General features: G+C 41.7%; 2 protein-coding genes across 20 annotated transcripts in view; one reads left to right on the top strand and one right to left on the bottom strand.

Annotated features, from left to right (window-relative positions):
- FBXO36 (F-box protein 36) overlaps nucleotides 1–18523 on the bottom strand; it is a 59552-nt gene extending 41029 nt beyond the window's left edge. The window contains exon 1 of the mRNA XM_006082616.3: nucleotides 18083–18523. Within this exon, the coding sequence (XP_006082678.1) occupies nucleotides 18083–18178 (96 nt within the window). The 5' untranslated portion in view covers nucleotides 18179–18523. The remainder of the gene's footprint in view (nucleotides 1–18082) is intronic.
- TRIP12 (thyroid hormone receptor interactor 12) overlaps nucleotides 17678–19764 on the top strand; it is a 128049-nt gene continuing 125962 nt past the window's right edge. For 9 of the 19 annotated variants that reach the window (XM_023762056.1, XM_014463528.2, XM_014463512.2 and 6 more), the window contains exon 1: nucleotides 17701–17807. The gene's annotated coding sequence lies outside the window, so the exon portion shown is untranslated. Of the gene's footprint in view, nucleotides 17808–19764 lie in introns of all 19 variants that reach the window. The other 10 variants (XM_023762072.1, XM_023762067.1, XM_014463532.2 and 7 more) reach the window with 6 other exon arrangements.

Here is a 19764-nt window from a genome sequence, read left to right as displayed (position 1 = left end):
GGGGTTTGGCGCGTTCTGAATTATTCATCGTCTGATCGGGGGAAAAAAGGGCGATGTGGCCCCCACCCCCGTTATCACCTACGCCTAGCGCGATGGGTGTTATTGGGAACTTTCCCCCTGAAACACTAATGTCCCCAAGCGAGTTTAGGGGTCGTGGGGTGTTCCCCCCCTTTTCCACACAACCCCCCAGAGCAATCACCGGGGATGTGGGAACCTCCCCTCACTCCCGCCCACACGCAGCGCTTTAAAGTGGCTTTGGGGTACCTTCCCCCCTTCACCAACCTAACACCGCGAAAAGCGAGAGTGGTGGCCCCGGGCCCTCTCCACACACATAACCCCCAAGGCGATCAGGGGGTTTTGGGGGCTGCCCCCCGTCACGCTAATCCCAGTGCCGGGAGCCTCGCTGCTCCGCTGATCCCGGTGCAGGAGGCATATTACCTTTTACTATATAGAATAGAGGCCTGGTGCACGGGTGGGGGCTGGCTGGTTTGCCCTGAAGGGTGTCCTGAATCAGGGTGGAGGTCCCCACTGGAGTGCCTGGCCAGTCTGGCTGAGGGGCTGAGGGCCGTTTTCAGGCTGGCGGGTGACTGAAGCTCCCAACTGCTCCTTTTTTTCTTTTTTCTTTTTTATTCTGGGCCAGCTTTAGCTCTGAGGCCTCGCTGCTGAAAGCAGGTTTCTGGCCTTTATCTTCTGTATTTGATACAATGTTGCGGTCCGGCTGGCTGAAGCCCGGCTGACTGAAAGCCGGTTTCTAGGGTTTTGTTTAGCTTCTATATTTGCAACATAGTTCTTAGAGTTGCAGCTGAGAGGCCGGCAAGTCAGGCGGGGAACGTTGGAGTCTGCAGTCACTGGAGCAAGCAAGCCTCCCTGTTCGCTTCAGTGCATGGCTTCCGGCCGCCATCTTGGCTGACAGTTAATTTGCATAAGGATATGCTGATTAGCCAATGGGAAGGGTAGCAGTCGTACGCTAATTACCATGTTTCTCTTTTATTAGTGTAGATAATTCAGTGACTTTGCTAAAATGGATGCCCACTGCCTAGAATTCTTCCTACTATCCACTTCACTTCCTAGAAATTGCCAAGATTGGGAACAGAGTGTTCCAGGTGGAGGGGTAGAATAAGGAGACTGAAGGACAGAAGTGACATTATTCAAGTTCAAGAGAGGATGCCTGTGTGAGGATAGGCCCCACATAATCAAGATTGCAGAGGTTTAGCTCACAGCATACCTTACATGCAGCAGAGTACTGAGACCTGACTGAACCCCTTGGATCATACATGGTCCATGGAAGTGCAATTCTAAGGCCTCTGTTACCTGCCTATACTTCCTTTCTCCCTCCTGGGGCTACACTGCAAAAGTTCTACTCTTGTTTTACTTCCTGTTCATATTCCCAATTCCCAGTTTGCTGTTTCACACTCTATCCCAGGAATAGTCTTAAGGAAAGAAAAGATAGAAGAAAATCCAGGTCCACTACATTTTGGACCAAAAGAAATCCACATTAGGGAGAAAGTTGTGATTTAGAGCAAGAGTGAATTCAAGAGAGATCAAAATGTCTGAGTGTATTATTCAGAGCTCCTGGTCTCAAGAGACAGACTCATACCAAGTATTTTATTAAGAAAGCAGTAGTGTTGGGTTGTATAATTTGGAAAGACAGTGTTGTGGGTGGCCTCAGGCATAACAGGGGTGCAAAGTGACAGCACCAGATTATCAGCTCTTTCTCTTTCCCCGTTTCCACTCCTCTGCCGTTGGCCTCATTACCTTCTATGGCAGATGCATGTCCCTTTTGCAGTGGGGAACTGGCAGCTGGAAATTCTAGGCCTAATCACCCAGCTTGAGGACCCACCAGAAAATGAGAAACTCTCTTTGAGGGTAAAAAAATCTCAGGGAATGATTGTATTGGTCTACTAGACTGTGGAGTCTAGACTGTGTCAACTACCCACACATGTCCTGGCCTAGAGGCAGGGGGATTCATGATTGGACAGAACTGGCTCACATGCTCATCCTTGTGACTGCTCCCCAGTGGAGTGAGGGTGAAAAGAGTGGGGAGGGGCAAAGGTTGAAATGAATCATGGGCAGAAAAAAAGATTGTCAATTTGGTTGTAACAGAGACTTGTGTCAGAGTATTAGGAGACAAGTTAGGAGAGGGAAAAGGGGCCAGATTGTGTCGATCAATATCCCATAGTGAAATGGAGCACCACATATCCTGAGTCTATGAATGTATATGTGTACAGCTGATTCTCATTATTCATGTGATTAGGTTCTAAAAAAAGTCTCCACCAACTCTGAATTATCCAATACCGAATCACTGCCCTCGGGAAACACAGAGGTAGGTTCCTGCCAGCCTCTGGTCACATTTTCATCAACTGACCAATACATAACCTTGCTTTATGTGTTTCATTTTAAAGGTACTTCGTTCAGCATATATTGATTCATTAACATTGAACTCATAGCCAACAGCAGTATAACTCTATAAGGCACATGGCAGCCTTCTTGTACTTAGGACACTAGACAGCACTTTAGCACTATGCATGGAGGCCATTTTAAACAGCGAAACCACCAACAAAAAAACACACAAAAATGAGGAAAATATGGCACTAAATAGACCACAACAAGGACCCTTGTTTTCAGATGAGAGCTAAACTAAGAAGGCAGATGGTGGCCCTGTTCCACATCAGCTGGGGACATGCCAGTGGGTGGACTCAATCGTTTTTCTGCTCTGCAGATGTCCATGAATGACTGGGAAAGCACCAGGAGTATATTGATCTTGGGGTTCCAAGTAAATTTTAGTGAGCAAATTCACAGGCATGGAATCCATGGGTAATTAGGATCGACTGTATTGTCCCCCCTCAGAATTTTGGAAGATTCACCTGTGGGCAGTGGTGGACAGGAAGGAGGAGGACTCGAGATGTGGAGACCAACTGGGAGACACAGCAAGACTGGTAAGAGGCAATGAGGGAGCAAAGGGGAAGGAGAGAAGGATGAACCTGAGTTTAAAGGAAGGGGGGACAAGACTTGATTTCCAACTGGACATGAGGGAGGAAAGGGCAAAGTCAAGGAGAGGGAGGAATCAGCAGCTTGAGAGCAGAAAGGTGAAGAACCAAGTCTGGAAGGGAATCTGACTTTAAGGGGCAAGATGATGGATTCTGAAGTAAGCCTTTGGTCCTGTCAGATGCTGTTTGTTCTTCACTCTGAGATTTTTTTTTTTAAAGGAATACATTTTAACCGACTTAAAAATAAGTACTATTTTAGTACTAAATCTATCCACTTCCAAGCAATCAACCAACCTCATTAATAACAATAAACACACATAGCACTTACTATACACCAAGCATTGTTCTAGGTTGCTTATATTTACTAGTATTAGCTCACTTATTTCTCACAACCTTTTGAGGTATCATTATTAGACCCATTTTTTAAGATGGAAAAACTAAGGTAGAGGAAAGTAACTTGCCTATGTGGTCCAACAACCAGTAAATAGTGGGATCTGCTAATAGAATCCATGCATTTAATTAACTACCATGTTACTGGTAGTATTGGCTATGACCTATTTACAAACTCTTTTTACCACACTGTTATCTTCCTGCCCCTTCTCTGCACCCTCCATACAATTTGTGGCTTTGCCAATATTGCTGACTTTTTCTCATCTAAATTAGAACAGTAATAAACCATATTCATCCTCATTTCTTGCAATTACATTTCTCCTAAAAAATAATCAATGATCTTTAGCTAAACCTTGTTATAAGCTATAGTTCTTTAGGGTTTTTTTCAGAATAAACCAATAAAACTCTTACTTTTCTTATGCTTAAAAAACACACACACCAGTTTTACTGCTTCTATCAGAAATTTAGTTTTTTCTCTTATATTTAAAATAGTTAACATGGTCTAGAATTTTAGGTACTAATAAAATAATTCTTTTTGCCTTAAACAACTCATTTGATATCCTCATATTTAAAGAAGTGATACTATCTTTCTAGTTTGGATACTGTAATAATTAATATCGATAAAACAACTGGAAAGTCATAAGTGAAACTGTTAAATAAATGCATTTTAATGTGAAATGTAAACTTGCCTAGAACATTTACATGAATTCTGCTTTGTTTGCGAGCTATATTTTTGTTTTTCTTTGATTCCTCAAACATGACTGGTTTCTAGTGTGGAGAATATGGGAGAGGCAGGCAGTTTTTAAGAAAGGTGGGAACATTTTAATTTAGTGAACACATTTTTTGTATTAGGTGCCTTTTTTTCTTTTTCTAACTTATTTTTATTGATTTCAAAGAGTAAGGGAGAGGGAGAGATAGAAACATCAATGATGATAGAGAATCATTGATCAGCTGCCTCCTGAACGGATCGAGCTGCAACCCAGGCATATGCCCTGACCAGGAATCGAACTGTGACCTTCTGGTTCATAGATCTATGCTAAACCACTGAGCCATGCTGGCCGGGCTAGGTGCCTTTTTTCAACACACATAACCTCATGCAGTTTTTACAAGCAGATCTGGGGAGATGGTTACATCAGCAGTTTGTCCAGGTCCGTACATACAGCCATGGTAGCCAGCAAAGTTGCCAATGGGCCACGGCTCTTGAATGTATCACATATCTACTCCCAGGCTACTGTTTGTGTTTGGTTTTGTCTTATAACAATAGCCACCATGATTTATGAACTCAAACACTTTTAACCTTGTCTTTCAAATCTTTATTTATATTGGAGAGGCTGAACTTCAAACTGCCTGTATCACCCACAGCTCCTATCACTGGGCCTGACCTTCCTTGAACCCATTTTATTCTGCATTTGACATCTGGCCTGCCATCCCAGCCACTGCTGATTCTATCAGGGTGGCCCTCTGACTTGCACCAGTTAGGGCGTTTCCAGTTTTAGGTGATGGAAAACCCTGTCAACCTGGTTAGAGTGAAAGAAAAGAACCTTATTGGCATGCATAGCCGTAGGCCCAGTTGGCCCCAGAAGCAGCAAACAACGCCACAAAGATCCGATCTCTCTGTACCTGTGTTGGCAGGTTGTCCCTGGTGGTGACAAGCTTACAGCTCCCTGGTAGAGACAAGGTGGCTACTGGTAGCTCACATCACTGTAAGTTCAGAGTAAAGGGAATGCTCCATTCTCAACAGTTTCAGCATCTAATTGGTTTGGATTGGGTTCTCCAAATCACAGTGGCCATTGGTCATCACATGGCCTGTGTATGTATTCACATTTCCATCTTCTTATAAAGATACCAGTCACTGGATTAGGGGGCCCACTTATTCCAGTATGCTATCATTTTAATAATATCTGCAATAACCCTGTTTCTACATAAGGCCACAATCTGAGATACTGGAGGTTAGAACTTAAACAACATTTTTGGGGGAAGACATAGTTCAACTCATAACACATACCTACATAGGTTGTATAGACAATTTCTCCACAAATCAGATACACAACTAACCATTATGGCAGAATTATTCCAAATGCACAAACCTTACACATAAGGCATGTGACACTGCAGTAAGTACCTATGATGAAGACGTGTTCCCTGTGTTTACGAAATATTCTTAGTTATGTTATTCATAAAGCAGTCTTTGGGTTACTAACTGCAAAAAGTAAAAAAAAAAAAAAAAAAAGTAAAAAATAAGTATTTAAAGGTAATATTGAGGAATAATTTTTATTTCATTTATTTTAAAATCTTTTTTAGTCGCTACTTTAATAAGGTCTACTACTTGGGAAAAATAAAATTGATACAGTAAGCAAAATACAAAAGCACTAAAAATACATCCAGCACTATGATGGCCTCATAGCCCCTTTTTTGAAAAGGGAAAAAGCATTTTAGGCAGAGGTAAGACTCGGTATTTTTAATTTTATTTATTTATTTTTATTGAATTTATTGGGATGACATTGGTTAATAAAATTATACAGGTTTCAAGTATACAATTATATGATACATCATCTGTTTATTGCATTGTGTGTCCACCACCCAAAGTCAAACCTTCTTCTGTCACCATATATTTGACACTTAGCTCCTTTAAGAGTGTCTTTTGAGGAGCTTTGGGAAGGCTCCGATAGCCAGGTCTTTAAGGAAGAGAGAATCTTGAGTAACTGCAGGAAGTAATGACCATGTATGTGGAAGAGGGCCGTGGAGGAGCTGGAGGCAGTCACCGAGACTGTCTGGCACAAAAGGGTATGGAATGCATAAACAAGTTTTGTCCTGTTGAATGCCAAACTCTCCCTTAAAAAGAAATGCCAAAGAGACCTTTTAATAGTTTTAGAGAGGAGACTCATTTCGGAACTAAAAGAACTTACCAGAATAAAAATGTAAGGTTGGGAAGAATTGTCAATAACTTGTATATTTACTTCATAAAATCCTTAAAACATTATTAGGAGGTAAAAAGTATTATGGACATTTTTAAAAATAAGAAACAAGATCATTTCACTTGTGCATCTCCTCTCCACAGAAACTTCTTCCACTCCCTCATGTCTTCCACATTGCTGTACCAGAGTCTGTTCTGTCCCACAGCTCCAATCATGTCATTCTCCCCAAAAGTCTGCTGTGGATCCCTATTACCTTGAACAGTAGTTTTCAAACTTTTAGTTTTTCATTGCAGAATCCTTTTATGAAGGGAAATCTGTATAGATCTTATCTGTATCTATTTATGTCTATCTATATCAATTTATATTTATCTATTTTTTTGAAGACAGACTTTTTGTAAGTTCAGAATAATAATATTTAGTTATAAGTTGACTGGAGCAAAGAAACTATTCTGATAAAGAGACCTCTGAAATTAGGCAGTGAAATATAGATGAAAATGAATATTAGTGTTATTCAACATTAGTAGTCAATATCTGCATTTTATTATAATAAAAAGAAAACCCTGATCCATGCAGATAGTCATAAATCTGTTGACATTTTATCCAGACTTATCCTTTAAAAATGCAAACCTGATTACCACATTTCACTAACTCTAACATGCCATCAACTGTACGTTATTTTATGAATAGCACAGAAAAAAAATGCTAATTAAATTTGATTCTGGGGATAAGAGGTAAAAAAAAGTGTACCTCACAATCATTGGAATTTAGTATTCCAGTCACTTCATCCTCTTAAAAATCAATGGCTCTGGTTCTCTCAGTATCAGGACAAAGCTCCCGATTATGTTCTAAGAAGCCTGCTTGGCCTCGCTACCCTGGTCTCTGCACTCCAGCTGCATGGGCCTTCTTTCCCGTCGCCCAGTCTTCCAGATGGCAGATCAAGCCTCAGTTCCTCTGGAGAGCCTTCCTCCACCTCTCCGACCAGGCCACATCCTTGAGCACTTGTGTGTCTCCTTGACAGCACTTACCATGGTTGACATCTCGTTTGGTTCACATTTTAGTTCAGCTTACGTGCTTATTTGCTCAGCATCCAGCTCCACGAGGGCAGAGAACATGTGCTTTTGCTCCCTTCTGTATCCTTAGTGTTTGCACAGCACCCAGTAGCACCCATTAGTAGAAAGCACTCAAACATGTATTGAGTAAATTAAAATCATTTTGTTTTAATTACTGCTTTTAGGATACTCTTCAATTCAGAGGATCCAGGAGATCCAAACATGTGAGAGTAGTTAATTAAGACTTTCATTTTAGAGTTGAATTACCAATATCTACCAAATTCTGTGTTCTTATCACAAATACCACGTTCAGACAAAAAGCATTGAAAATTGCTTACTGTGTGTTAACTCTCTAGCTTGATGTCATTATCACAAGGTGGTCAATGTGTTTTGGGGGGAACTCTCAGGTTCCATGATCTGTCCTGAGATGGTGCATCTGAGCTTCTCCTGATCTTCAGGCTTTCTCTATCTGACTGTACCTACCTTGTACAGGCACGAATCCAAACAGGGTTGATCATAGCTCAGCCTTCCCAAACAATGACACATTTGTGAGAAATTCTACTGTATTCACAGTGATGACAGATGCTTTCCTCTGTGGCCTGCACCAAAACATGTGCATCTAGATTTTGGAAGCACAAGGCGTTAAAATTTGATACATAAAACATGTGAACATTTAGGTATTTCCTTTGTGTTACAACTTCCAAATTAGTGGAAAATATTCCCAAAGAGGAGATTTGAATAAAATGCTTGTGGAACCTCACTGGTCCATTTATTTGTAAAACCAAAGGGTAATTTGAAAACCACTGACTGGCTGGAGCAAGTCTTAATTCTTGATTTACACTTCCTGATCTGCTCCCTGGCTGCTCCTTAGTGGTATGGACACCAAGCTTTACTAGTACTTCCTGCACTAGTACATGATTTATCACTCACCCCTGAAACAAGTGCTGGGCTCACACATCCTTGGCTCACATGACTGTCCCTAGCTCTTCATCTTCATCTCAGCTCACATCTAGGCCTCATGAAGTCTTCTTGGACCTAGGTAGGATACCTTCCAATGCTCTCACCAGATGGCTCAGATCTCCACTGTCCAATCCCCTTGCTGTAGTCTTTGTTGTTGGCATGGTCCAGGACTTGGTGAGCAAACACTTCATGAAGCCCTTTCTCTCTCAGCCTTGTCAACCTGGATGGTTTCAATTTCTGCCAGTGAAAAAAAAGTGCATCTTGTGGCTTTAAATTATATTTCCTTGATCACTAGTAAGGTGAATCATCTTTTCATATGTTTATTAGTCATGTGTATTTCTGTCTTTTTTTTTGGTTAATCCTCACCTGAGGATATTTTTCTCATTTGTTTTTTTTCTTTAAAGAGAGAGTTGAAGGGAGGGATGAGGGATGGAAAGAGAGAGGTGAGAGAGACACATCGATTGGTCGCATACCGCACGTGCCTCAACCAAGGCTGGGGAACAAACCTGCAACCTAGGTACATGCCCTTGACCAGGAATCAAATCTGTGACCCTTTGGTGTGCCAGCTGATGCTCTATCACTGAGCCATACCTGCCAGGGCTGTCATATGTATTTCTTCAGTAACCATCCATAGTCTTTGCTTATTTTTCTATGAGACTATTTACCTTATTACTTTATATATTAACTATGGGCCCAGTGCACGAATTTGTGCACCTTGAAAGGAACTGTGGGCCGTGAGGCTGCGGTGGACACAGGGGCGGGTCTCAGCCCATCCTCCGAACCTCCACCCTGGCTCCTCCTGCCATTGCCCCCAGTCCTCTGTCTGCTGGCAGCCCTGCTCCCGCTGCTGCTCCCACACGCTGATGGCGCTGGCAGTGGGTGCAAGCGGGGCCAGTGCTGGCAGTAGGTGCAAGCGCCAGGCGAGACTGCAGGACGCAGGAGCAAAGAATTTTCAATAACCACCAGAGGCTCACCCTGATGACAGTGAGTGGTGCGCCACCTTGGTCTGGCGCCCCCGCTCACCTGCTTCACCATCCTGCCATGGCCAACGCCTGCCATGTTCTACGCGTGCGCCCTGGTGGTCAGTGCACATCATAGTGACCGGTTGTTCAGTTGTCTTGCCATTTGGTCTATTTGCATATTAGGGTTTTATATAGATAACTTTTTAATACAGAGTATATTAATGCTTTGCCTAGTAAATATGTGGTTAACATTTTCTCTCAGGTAATTTATTAAATGTGTTTTAAGTATCATTTATGAAACAAAATTTTATTTAAATGTATGTGGGTTCCAGATTCAGAGTCTTGCATAGAATCTACCTCCAAATTAAAACAATACTCTTTTATTTCTTATGGCACTTTTACAGTGTATGTCTGTGTGTACAGCACTTAGTTCTTCAATCCATATGAAACTTTTCAATATATAGCACGAGAGAGAGAGAGATTTAGGTAATTTTTAAAATTTTGTGACAATTTTGATTGTGAATTGTCACTATAATTATTGAGTGGTTCTATATTTCCTCATTGACTTGAAATGTCAAATGGGCATCTATATATATATATATATATATATATATATATATATATATATATAAAAGCCTAAGTGACCATTAGGACCAAACGACCGGAATGATCGAAACAACCGGTTGACCATTCATTATGATGTGCACTGACCACCAGGGGCCATACGTTCAATGCAGGAGCTACCCTCTGGTGATCAGTGCACTCCCACAGCCAACCTCCCATGGCCAGCCAACCTCTCCCACCCCTTCCCCCATCCCGCAGGCCCTGTCCAGCAGAGCCGGCAGGCCCCGGCTGGCAGCCGGCAGGACCCAGCTGGCCTGGCCCCAATCAGGACTGGACGAGACGGCCCCCATAAGCCCTAATCGCCGGCCAGGCCTACGGACCCCACCCGTGCATGAATTTTGTGCACCGGGCCTCTAGTTTTAGATAAGACTCAAAGGAGGGAAAGGACTTGGATATAGGGAGGCTAACAAGAAGTGACCCAGATGATTGGGCCCTAGTGTACAGTGACAGAATGGGAAAGTGGTGGGTATTATTTAAGGTATGATGAGCATGGTGGTGGTCCTGGAGTCAAGATATTTGATCTGAAGAATTATTCAGAGAAAAACTACAAATTTAAATTTTAATATATAACTAAACTAGAGGCCCAATGCACGAAATTCGTGCAAGAGTAGGCCTTCCTTTCCCCGGCTGCTGGCACCAGCTTCTCTCTGGCACCCGGGACCCGGGCTTCCCTCTGGCCACCAGCAGGCACCCGGGACCCAGACTTCTCTCCGGCCACTGGCAGGCACCCAGGACCCAGGACCTGGGCTTCCCTCTGGCCACTGGCTTCGTCCAAAGGATGTCCGGTCTAATTAGCATATTAAGCTTTTATTGTTATAGATGATCATTTTTTGTTTTTGTTTTTTAAAATCAAATTCACTATCCATCCAAAATGAACTTTTAGAAAACTTGAAATAAAAGGAAATGTTGTTAATGTGATTTTTATAAACATACAGCAAATATTATACTTTATGGCAAAATATGAAAAGCCTTCCTCATAAGTCCAGGAATAAGAAAAGAATGTCTTGCATCATTGCTTTTCAATATTTTAGTGAAAATCTTAGCCAATGGAATAAGGCAAGGATAAAGAAGACATGAGGATTAGGAAGAAATATGTGTCATTATTCAGAGGTGACATGAATATATCCAAAAATCTAAAAGAATTATAAATTATTAGAATTAGCAACTGACTTTTGGCAAGATCACTAGATATTGATAAACGTTCTAGATAAAAGGAAATTTACCAGAAACAAAAATCAATTGTTTTTGTTACTAGTTACAAACAGAAAATAAAACTTTAAAAAGGAATTTAATTTAAAATAGAACAAAGAGGTCAAACACCTAGAAATCTAACAAATATATGTAAGATTTCTACTCTATGAGAAATCATTGAGCAAAATTAAAGAATAACTAAAAAATTCTAAAAGTAAGTATATATTTGTGGATTTGAAACTTGATAATAAAGATGTTATTTGACCACAAATGGATCTACACATTTCATTATAATCCCAATCAAAACATCAATAGGTATTTTTGTGGAAATATAAGCTGATTGTAAAAATAAATAAAATAACATAGTTGTGAGATGACTAACAGCTACTACAAACATTTTCATTGAAATGTTAAGTTTGACTAATTTGTCATTGGAAGAAGACAATGCAATATAAATCCTTAAACATTTTTCAGTATTTGCTGCCTTATACCAGGCACACTACTGGGTATTTTGCAAAGAACATTGCACAGAATCTCAGTTTCTGAGATGCTCAGAGAAAAACAGGTTCCGTAGTCACATGCCTGTAGGAAAAACTCCATGCTACTATCTCCTCTTGGAGATTTCATATTGCGCAATAGGATTTTAAAGGCTCTTAAAAATTCTGGAGAAGCAAATAGAATGGTGTTTAATCCTGGATTTTCTAAACTTATTTGATCATGAAACATCTCTTAGAGAAACACTGGTTTAGAGTGCTTTAAAAAAATTTTTAAAAGTATGTTTATTGATGCCGAAACCGTTTTGGCTCAGTGGATAGAGCGTCAGCCTTCGGACTGAAAGGTCCCAGGTTCGATTCCGGTCAAGGGCATGTACCTGGGTTGCGGGCACATCCCCAGTAGGGAGTGTGCAGGAGGCAGCTGATCGATGTTTCTCTCTCATCGATGTTTCTAACTCTCTATCTCTCTCTCCCTTCCTCTCTGTAAAAAATTAATAAAATATATTTTTAAAAAAAAAGTATGTTTATTGATGAAAGAGAGAAGGAGGGGGGGAGGAGGGAGCGCGAGCATGCATGCGCCCAGACTGGGGATCGAACCTGCAACCCTTTTGGTGTAAGGGACGATACCTCAACCAACTGAGCCACCTGGTCAGGGCTAGAGTGCTTTTTTATATACATTTGGTTTTCACCAAATCTGGGAAGTGGCCAAGGGTTGAACTGTTCATTTTAGAGATGAAGATTTACACCAGACCATACGTCTAGCTAGTAATACAGAATCTTTGATACAAATGCAATTTTCCTGAAAAAAATAAAATAAAAAATCCAGGGCTTTCTCCCAGGTAAAACACTACTTTCATGTGAAATAGCATTTTAGAGATGGAATAAACCTTAGTGATCTCTTAGACTAGTAATCTTATTATGTTGATGAGGCAACTGGGCCCAGACAAATTAAATGCCTTGCCCCAGGTCAAGAGCTTGCAGATTAGCAGGACTAAAAGGATCCATGACTCAGTGACTCCCAATTAAGTGCTCTACTGCCCCATATAATTAGGAGGTAAATCTGTGTCAATGCAGGGTGAACACAAATTAACTGCCCAGATTGAATAGGTGCTGAATGAATGATTTACCTGGAAATAGATGATGCTAGAGCTATGTGGAGTCGTCATGTAATTTTGAAATGAGGACTTAAGAGCCACTCGATGACTCGTTGATAATATGGTAAAGTACTGAATATTGTTACTTTTAAGAGTTTAATCACATTATTTGTATTATTTTACCCTTCTCCTCCAAAAAGTGCCACATGCCACTTGAAAAAATTAAAAGGAATTGAAATTGTGGATTAAAAACGTTTTCACAACTCTCATGGGGCACATCCTGGAGTGTCAGATTGGGAATTATTTTTCTGAAGTGTGTCAGGTATGAGGAATAGAAGAGTAATGAAGAAGGATAAACACCTGGCCAAACCTGTAGGGCAGGGAAGGGTGTTTACAGCAGGTGCTGCTGTCAGAAAGAGCAGCAGGGAAAACCAAAACCTTCCTTGAGCAGGGTGGGGCTGAAAGTTCTAAAATGCAGTGAAGAAGGGGAAAGCCTATCTTTTAACGATAGAGGGAAAAACAAGGGGTTGGGGGAGAAAGACAGCTGAAAAAGAGGAGGGTAAGTCAAACCATAAAAAGTGGAAGGGTAAAATACATGACTTTGGGCTTTAAAAGAGGCAAGCGTGCTATGGCTGGTGGCCACTGGGCAGAATGGGCGAGGTAGCTTTGAAGTCTGAGGTAGCTTAAGTCTGCAGAATCATTCAGTTCCATCAGAGGGAGGGTTCCATTAGGGATAAGGAAAGAGGAAGCTTTATTTTCTCCATTTATTTGACTCTGAGGACCTTATGTGGGGGACAGGCCTACAACAGAGCATAATTTAGGGGTTCCTGGGTTCCCTGGGGAAATACCATCACAATAACAAGTTGACTGCATCCCATGCAGCTCTCAAAATCTGCAATCTGGTGTCTTCTTAATATGATTTCAATTTACTTGAGACATTCTGTTCTCTAAGCTTTATTGGAGGGCAAGTAAATCTATTCACTATATCACCTTTGCCTTGTTTTACCCTCCACATGTTTTTGTAGCTCATTAGTATTATCTTACAACCAGCATGGCAAGAGAGGGCAATCCTTTCGTTTCTCAAAAATAATTATTACCTACATTAAAAACGAAAACAAAAGCAAAAATCAAAGGTCAGAAGTTTTTAGACACTAATATCTCCTTAAAATTTCCCAAGTAATCATTAACTCATTTGCACCCCCTCTAAATTTGTAGAATTAGATTTACACCCCTCCACCAAAAAAAAAAAAACCCACAAAAAAACCACAGCAGGATCTTTGGTGACAAATTATTAATGCTGCCCATCATTTAATGTGGGAGGTGGTGCTGGTGAAACTGTTACACAGAGTAGGGCAACTTGTCTGAGTAAGAGTTAACCATTTTAATTTTTTATTGCTTTTCTCTGATTATAAACATAAATGCTCATTGTAGAAAAAATCAGATCTTTCAGAAATATGCAATGAAGAAAGTGAAAGCAATCCCTAAGAGTGAATCACTCCAGCTTTTCCCTCCAACATTTATTTTAAACAAAATAAAACTGCCGTTGTTTTTTAAACAGGATTATACGATGTTTAATCCAGCAACTTGCTCTTCTTGATTACAATTTTACTTGTTCTACTGAATAATCAGAGATCCATCACATCACTTTAAAAGGTTGCATATTTTTCTGTAGAAAAGATGTTTTTACAATTATTTTACTTTGGTGAACATTCTTGCTCACATATCCTTGTACACATGTGAAAGCATTTTTGAATATAAAATCCTAGATATGGATTTGCTGGGACAACATGTCCAGGTATTAACATTTTCATTAGACTGTTCTTAAATTTTAAATCTTTAAAATTGGTCAGTGGCTTGAAATGGCAAATGACTTTGTTGCAAAGTCTCTCAAACAACAGTCACCAAGTCTAGTTTTCTTTAATTCCCTTTTCAGGAGTCACTGAGATAAGAGATTGTTGTCACAGGCTCACATTCAATCTCAGTTTGTCAGTGTTACAATTCTAAAGCATGCCAAAAATATTTTTGGGGAGTGAGCTTTTGGATTTTTTTTCAGATGACATTAGCTTCAGGTATGTTTTTGAAGTTTTGAGTAGGCTTTAGAAAGATAAAATCAGACTAATCTACTACTCAATTCTCCCTTCTTTTAGCTGCTGCAGAGAACATGATGTTGCTCTTGGGACAACCACCTGGGTTACTAGCTGGAGGAGGCCACGTCTGACAATTCTCATCTATTTAGGGTATGGGTACTATTTCTAGCAGTTTTCAGTATTTGTCACATTAAACCTAAGCCACTAACTCTGACTACACTTCCATTTTAAGAAGACAGACTTTCAAGAGCAAAAATACTTGTAATAGGAACCTCCTGGACCACCCACTCTAAAATGATTTTTGCTTCCTCTGGACTCAGATTTAAAAATGTTTGTGCTATTCATTAACTTGTCAATTTTCTTTTGGACGTCAAAAAAAAGATACAAAAGTTAAACTGTTTAAGTGTTTATATAAATCAAATGACTGACTATATTATCCCCACTGTATTATAACCTTCATGAGAGGAGGTACTTGGTTTAGTTCACTGATGTTTCTCAGTATCTAGAACAGTACCTAGCCTATAAAAGGTGTTCAATACATATTTGTTGAATGAATAATAAATTCTTGGAAGACAGGAATCTTCTTATATTTTGCATCCCCATAGTAAATGCCAAATTGCTGATAAAAATTAAGGAAAGACTCTTCATCCAGGAACACAACTTAAGAATTTTTTAAGAAGCTAGGTGTGTAATATCCCTGGCCTAAATAAAATTCAAGATTCTTCCCGGCCTTAACTTTTATGAAGTACTAGTTTTTTAAAAAAAGAATCCAAATATATATACATATATACATAAAACTAAAGTAAGAATTGGATCTTTGATTTAGAAAGCAGTGCACTGATTTTTTTAAACCTTCAATCATCATTATAAAGATCAGACTTGACCTCAAGCTGCATTCTATAAAGTCCCTTGTTAAAAACAAAACAAAACAGAACCCAAACAAAAACATGGCATCAAGTCGTTGACTGGAAATACCTTTGTAAGCCTTAGAAAAGCTTTTAATGTTACTGTGTAAGCAAGAAGGCAAAGGAAATATTTGTGTACATTTTATATTCCACACTTTGCCAATGGTGGTATGCCTTCAAATCCATGTCATATGTGCAATTATTTGGATTTAAAGCCAATAAAAATAAAAGCAGTAAAAAATGTATAAAAAAGGGAATCTGAGTGAAAGAAGTATCCATCTAAACCTAGTGCATATTTTGGATAAAATACAACATTTGGGGGAATAAAGGCAGAAAGTGAGATAAAAAATGTACAAGAATAAGTTTTAGAAATTTACTCCAGAAAATAGTCCATCTTATAAAGCACATTTTAATTCTAGTCTTTTAGTACTTATTTATGTCAGACCACCTCTTAGTGGATGTTTGGTTTCCTGTGTCGAGATTGAGAAAAATTGCTTTGCGGTTAGAAAATAGCATATTCTCAAGACAGTTGACTGAAAAAACCTTTTTTAGCTTACTATTTTTTACAACAAATTTTACTTTATAAAGAGAGTAAATTAATCAGATTTGAGATTAACTCTCACTGGTAGAACTGTAGTGAATATATTCAATTTGCTTAAAAAAGAAAATGGATCATCCCTGGAAAGAATTTTATATACAAGCAACTCACAGAAATAGGGCCCTAAAATAAAGGAGAGTTTTTGATCTGTAAAAAAAAAAAGGAGAAAGAAAAAAATTTAAGAATATTTGTTTGGGGAGGGAAAGATTTCATAAAACAGAGTAGTTAAAGTGCCCAAGTTACAGTAGAGAGCAAAGTCTGAAGAATGTCAAAAACAGACGCATTCTTGGGGAAAACTAACGTCAGGACCACTCCTACGGTTCATTTCCTAAAACAAAACGGTAGACAAGTATTCAACTTGCTGAGGCTTACAATGTTAGAGTATAGTGCACTTGTAATACCAGACCATTGAGAAAAATAATTACTCAAAAAAATTTTTAAGAAGACAAATTATGGGAAAGACTATAAAATAAAAATTAGAACATTCTTACTTAAGGTAGATTAAAATAAAAAATGAAGTAGGAATAGGGTAAGAAGATATTATTGGTCCCAATAACTCATGTCAGGAAGATAAGAATAGTTAGGATCATACATCTTAAAGCGAATGGAAAAGAGTCATTCCTAAAAACTACAAAAAAAAAAAAAATTTCAAAAATTAAGAAATTCCAATTCAATGTGTAAATATTCCCTAAAAAAAGGTTTAACTTAAAATTTAATATTGGCAGGCTCTCACGTGGGAATATTAATATTATGCCTGAAATATCTATACATTGTAGATTTAAAAAATCAAAATATGTATTACTTCTGTTTTAAAAGGTGCTTTTGAAGCTATAAAAAAAAAAACCCCATTCTCTGCCTAGTTTATTTAAGGGCTCATGGAAAAAAAAAACCTGATGAAATATTCATTATCTACACCAAAGCAAATACATACAAAGTTCTAAATGTCATTTTATAGGAATACCCTCTAGTCTAGTGCAAGGTGCATGAACCTCTCTCTCCGTGACAGGCGTAAGCTCCGCCGGGAATCAGAAACGTGTTGCGTGGAGGCCCCGTTCAAGCCCTGCATTTCCTGGGCACAGCGAGTCCTCCCAAAGCCCCTCAGCAGCTCAGGTAACACAAAAACAGGCCGGCCGGCGGCGCGGGACACAGCGAGAACACCGGCCCCGGCCTTATTGTTGTGGAGCAGATGTCACGATGGGTGGGGCTGACGCGCAGAGCAGCCGAAACATTTTGGTACCACCCCCTGCACTTTCCATGGAAGAGTAAGGCTCCCAAAAGGTAAGGGCGACGCTCGTGAGGGTCAGTTTCTACTAGAAATAAGGAAGTTACGATGGGACCGTGGCACAGGTGAAGGCCACAAGGAGATTTTTTAAAAATCCCCCAGGATTAAGTTCTACCCAGGGAAAGAGACCGGCCCCTTTCCCCCTCCCCTGCCGGCTCCTCCTTGGGACACTTGGATGAGTCTTTCTTTCCCTCCTTCCCACGCTGAGGTGAGGCGGCACGCAAGCCCGGGACGCCTGTTTTTCTCTTCGCGCGGAGAGAACTCGACGGGTAGGAACCCTCGGTCGCAGGGAGGGAGAGCGCGGCGTGGTGCGGAGGCAGAGAAAGCTCGCCTGGGCCAAGCCGGGCGGGGATTGGGAAGGGACCGGCGGGCCGCCGGGCCGACTGAGGAGGCCGAGGTGACGAGGGAAATCTGCCGGCTGGGAGCCGGGACCGGGCGCTTCCGGCGGGCCCCAGCCACTCTCGGCCCAGCGCGGCTGGCGTTCCGGGCTCCCCCGGGGCGGACAGGTAGTTAGTCGAGAGGGTAAACCGCGGTTCGCACTTGCCTGGGAGCGGGTGATCAACATCTGGTAGTGGTCTTTGCTCGGCGCTTTGCCTTGTCCTACAATTTCGAACAGAATCTCCGGCAGCCACGACGCCATCTTGGGACGCCACCGTCGTCGCTAAGACAACCAGGAAGAGGCGGGGCTTGGTTGGGGTCATGAGGCCAAAGCCCTACTTTAAATCGAACTCTTCTTTTTTTGAGCTGGCAGGGGGTTTTTAACTTGAGGTGATGGTCCCTTTTTCCAGGGTCTCAAGGCACTCTGACCGGTGAACTTTCCACCTCAGGCCTCCGGTGACCCGAAAGGGAATTAGTTCCTGCTACCACGGAGGGGCGGGGGTGACCCCGGCGGAGGGATATCGAGTGAAGCTTCACATTTCCCTTCCTGGTCCCTCGAAGGGATCGGGAGGAGGTCGCAGGCCGCCGGGAAGTTGATCCAGGCGTTAGGGTAGGGAGGGGCGATGTGATGGGCCGCGAGTAGGGAGCGGGGCCGGGCCCGCGGACCAGCCCGTCAGCGCAGGCGGAGGGCAAAGTAGTTCCCTGAGGGTGTTGGAACGGGCGGGGAGGGAGGCGGCGCAGGCGGAGGCGCACGCCGCCGCGGTGCTGCGGCTCAGCTGATAATTGAAGGGACCCGAGAGATGAACAGAGAACAGATCATGAGAATATGTTATGCAGCTCTAATCCTATCTATTAATAGAAAAAGAGGGTAATTGACCATACCTTCGCTACGCCTCCCATGGGTTAATCAGCATGATATGCAAATAAACCGCCAACAAAGATGGCGGTTAATTTGCATAGGTAGGCGCCCAGCAGCTACCGGCTATCAGAGCCTGCAATCAGAGCTGAGAGGTCCCCTTCCCAGGCCTGACCCCTCGGTCACAAGCGTTAGGCCTGGGCATGGGCGGAGCTGGGATGGTGGGGAGCAGGAGTGAAGCCCGCGATTGCAGGGAGCTGGAGGTCCCCTGCCCAGGTCTAACGCCTCAGTCAGAGGCGTTAGGCCTGGGCAGGGGGGGGAGCCAGAGATTGTGGGGAGCAGGGAGGGAGCTGGCAATGGTGGGGAGCAGGGGCAGAGCCAGCAATCATGGGGAGCAGGGGCAAGCTGACGATTGAGGGAGCTGGAGGTCCCCTGCCCAGGGTTAATGACTTGGCAAGAGGCGTTAGGCCTGGGGCAGGGCCAAGCCCGGCAATTGGTGTGAATTACAGAGGAAACACCTTTTCTGACCGCTCATTGGTTAAGCTCCCTGTATGCCACTGGTAATATTCTTAGTAACTTGGGTAATAAGAATCCAAGAAGGTGATCTAGGGTTTTTTACCACACTCCTGGAGAAAAAAAGGAAGGTCCGCTGTTGGAGGGTTAAGAAATGTCATATCCTGCCCTAGCTGGTTTTGCTCAGTGGATAATGCCTCGGCCTCCCCACTGCTGGGTCTGGGTTCAATTCTGACTAAGGGCATGTACCTAGGTTGCAGGCTCCTCCCTGGCACGGGCCCAGGTCAGGGCTCATGCAGGAGGCGAGCAATCAAAGTGTTCTTCTCACTTTGATGTTTCTCTCTGTCTTTCCCTTTCTCTTCCACATTCTCTAAAAATCAATGGAAACATATCCTCAGATGAGGAGAAAGAAAGAAAGAAAGAAAGACCCCAAAGAAAGAAAGAAAGAAAGAAAGAAAGAAAGAAAGAAAGAAAGAAAG

This window comes from Myotis lucifugus, unplaced genomic scaffold (genome assembly GCF_000147115.1).
Source record: "Myotis lucifugus unplaced genomic scaffold, Myoluc2.0 scaffold_3, whole genome shotgun sequence".
Lineage (NCBI taxonomy): Eukaryota > Metazoa > Chordata > Mammalia > Chiroptera > Vespertilionidae > Myotis > Myotis lucifugus.
This window is presented reverse-complemented; position numbering and strand designations above follow the sequence as displayed.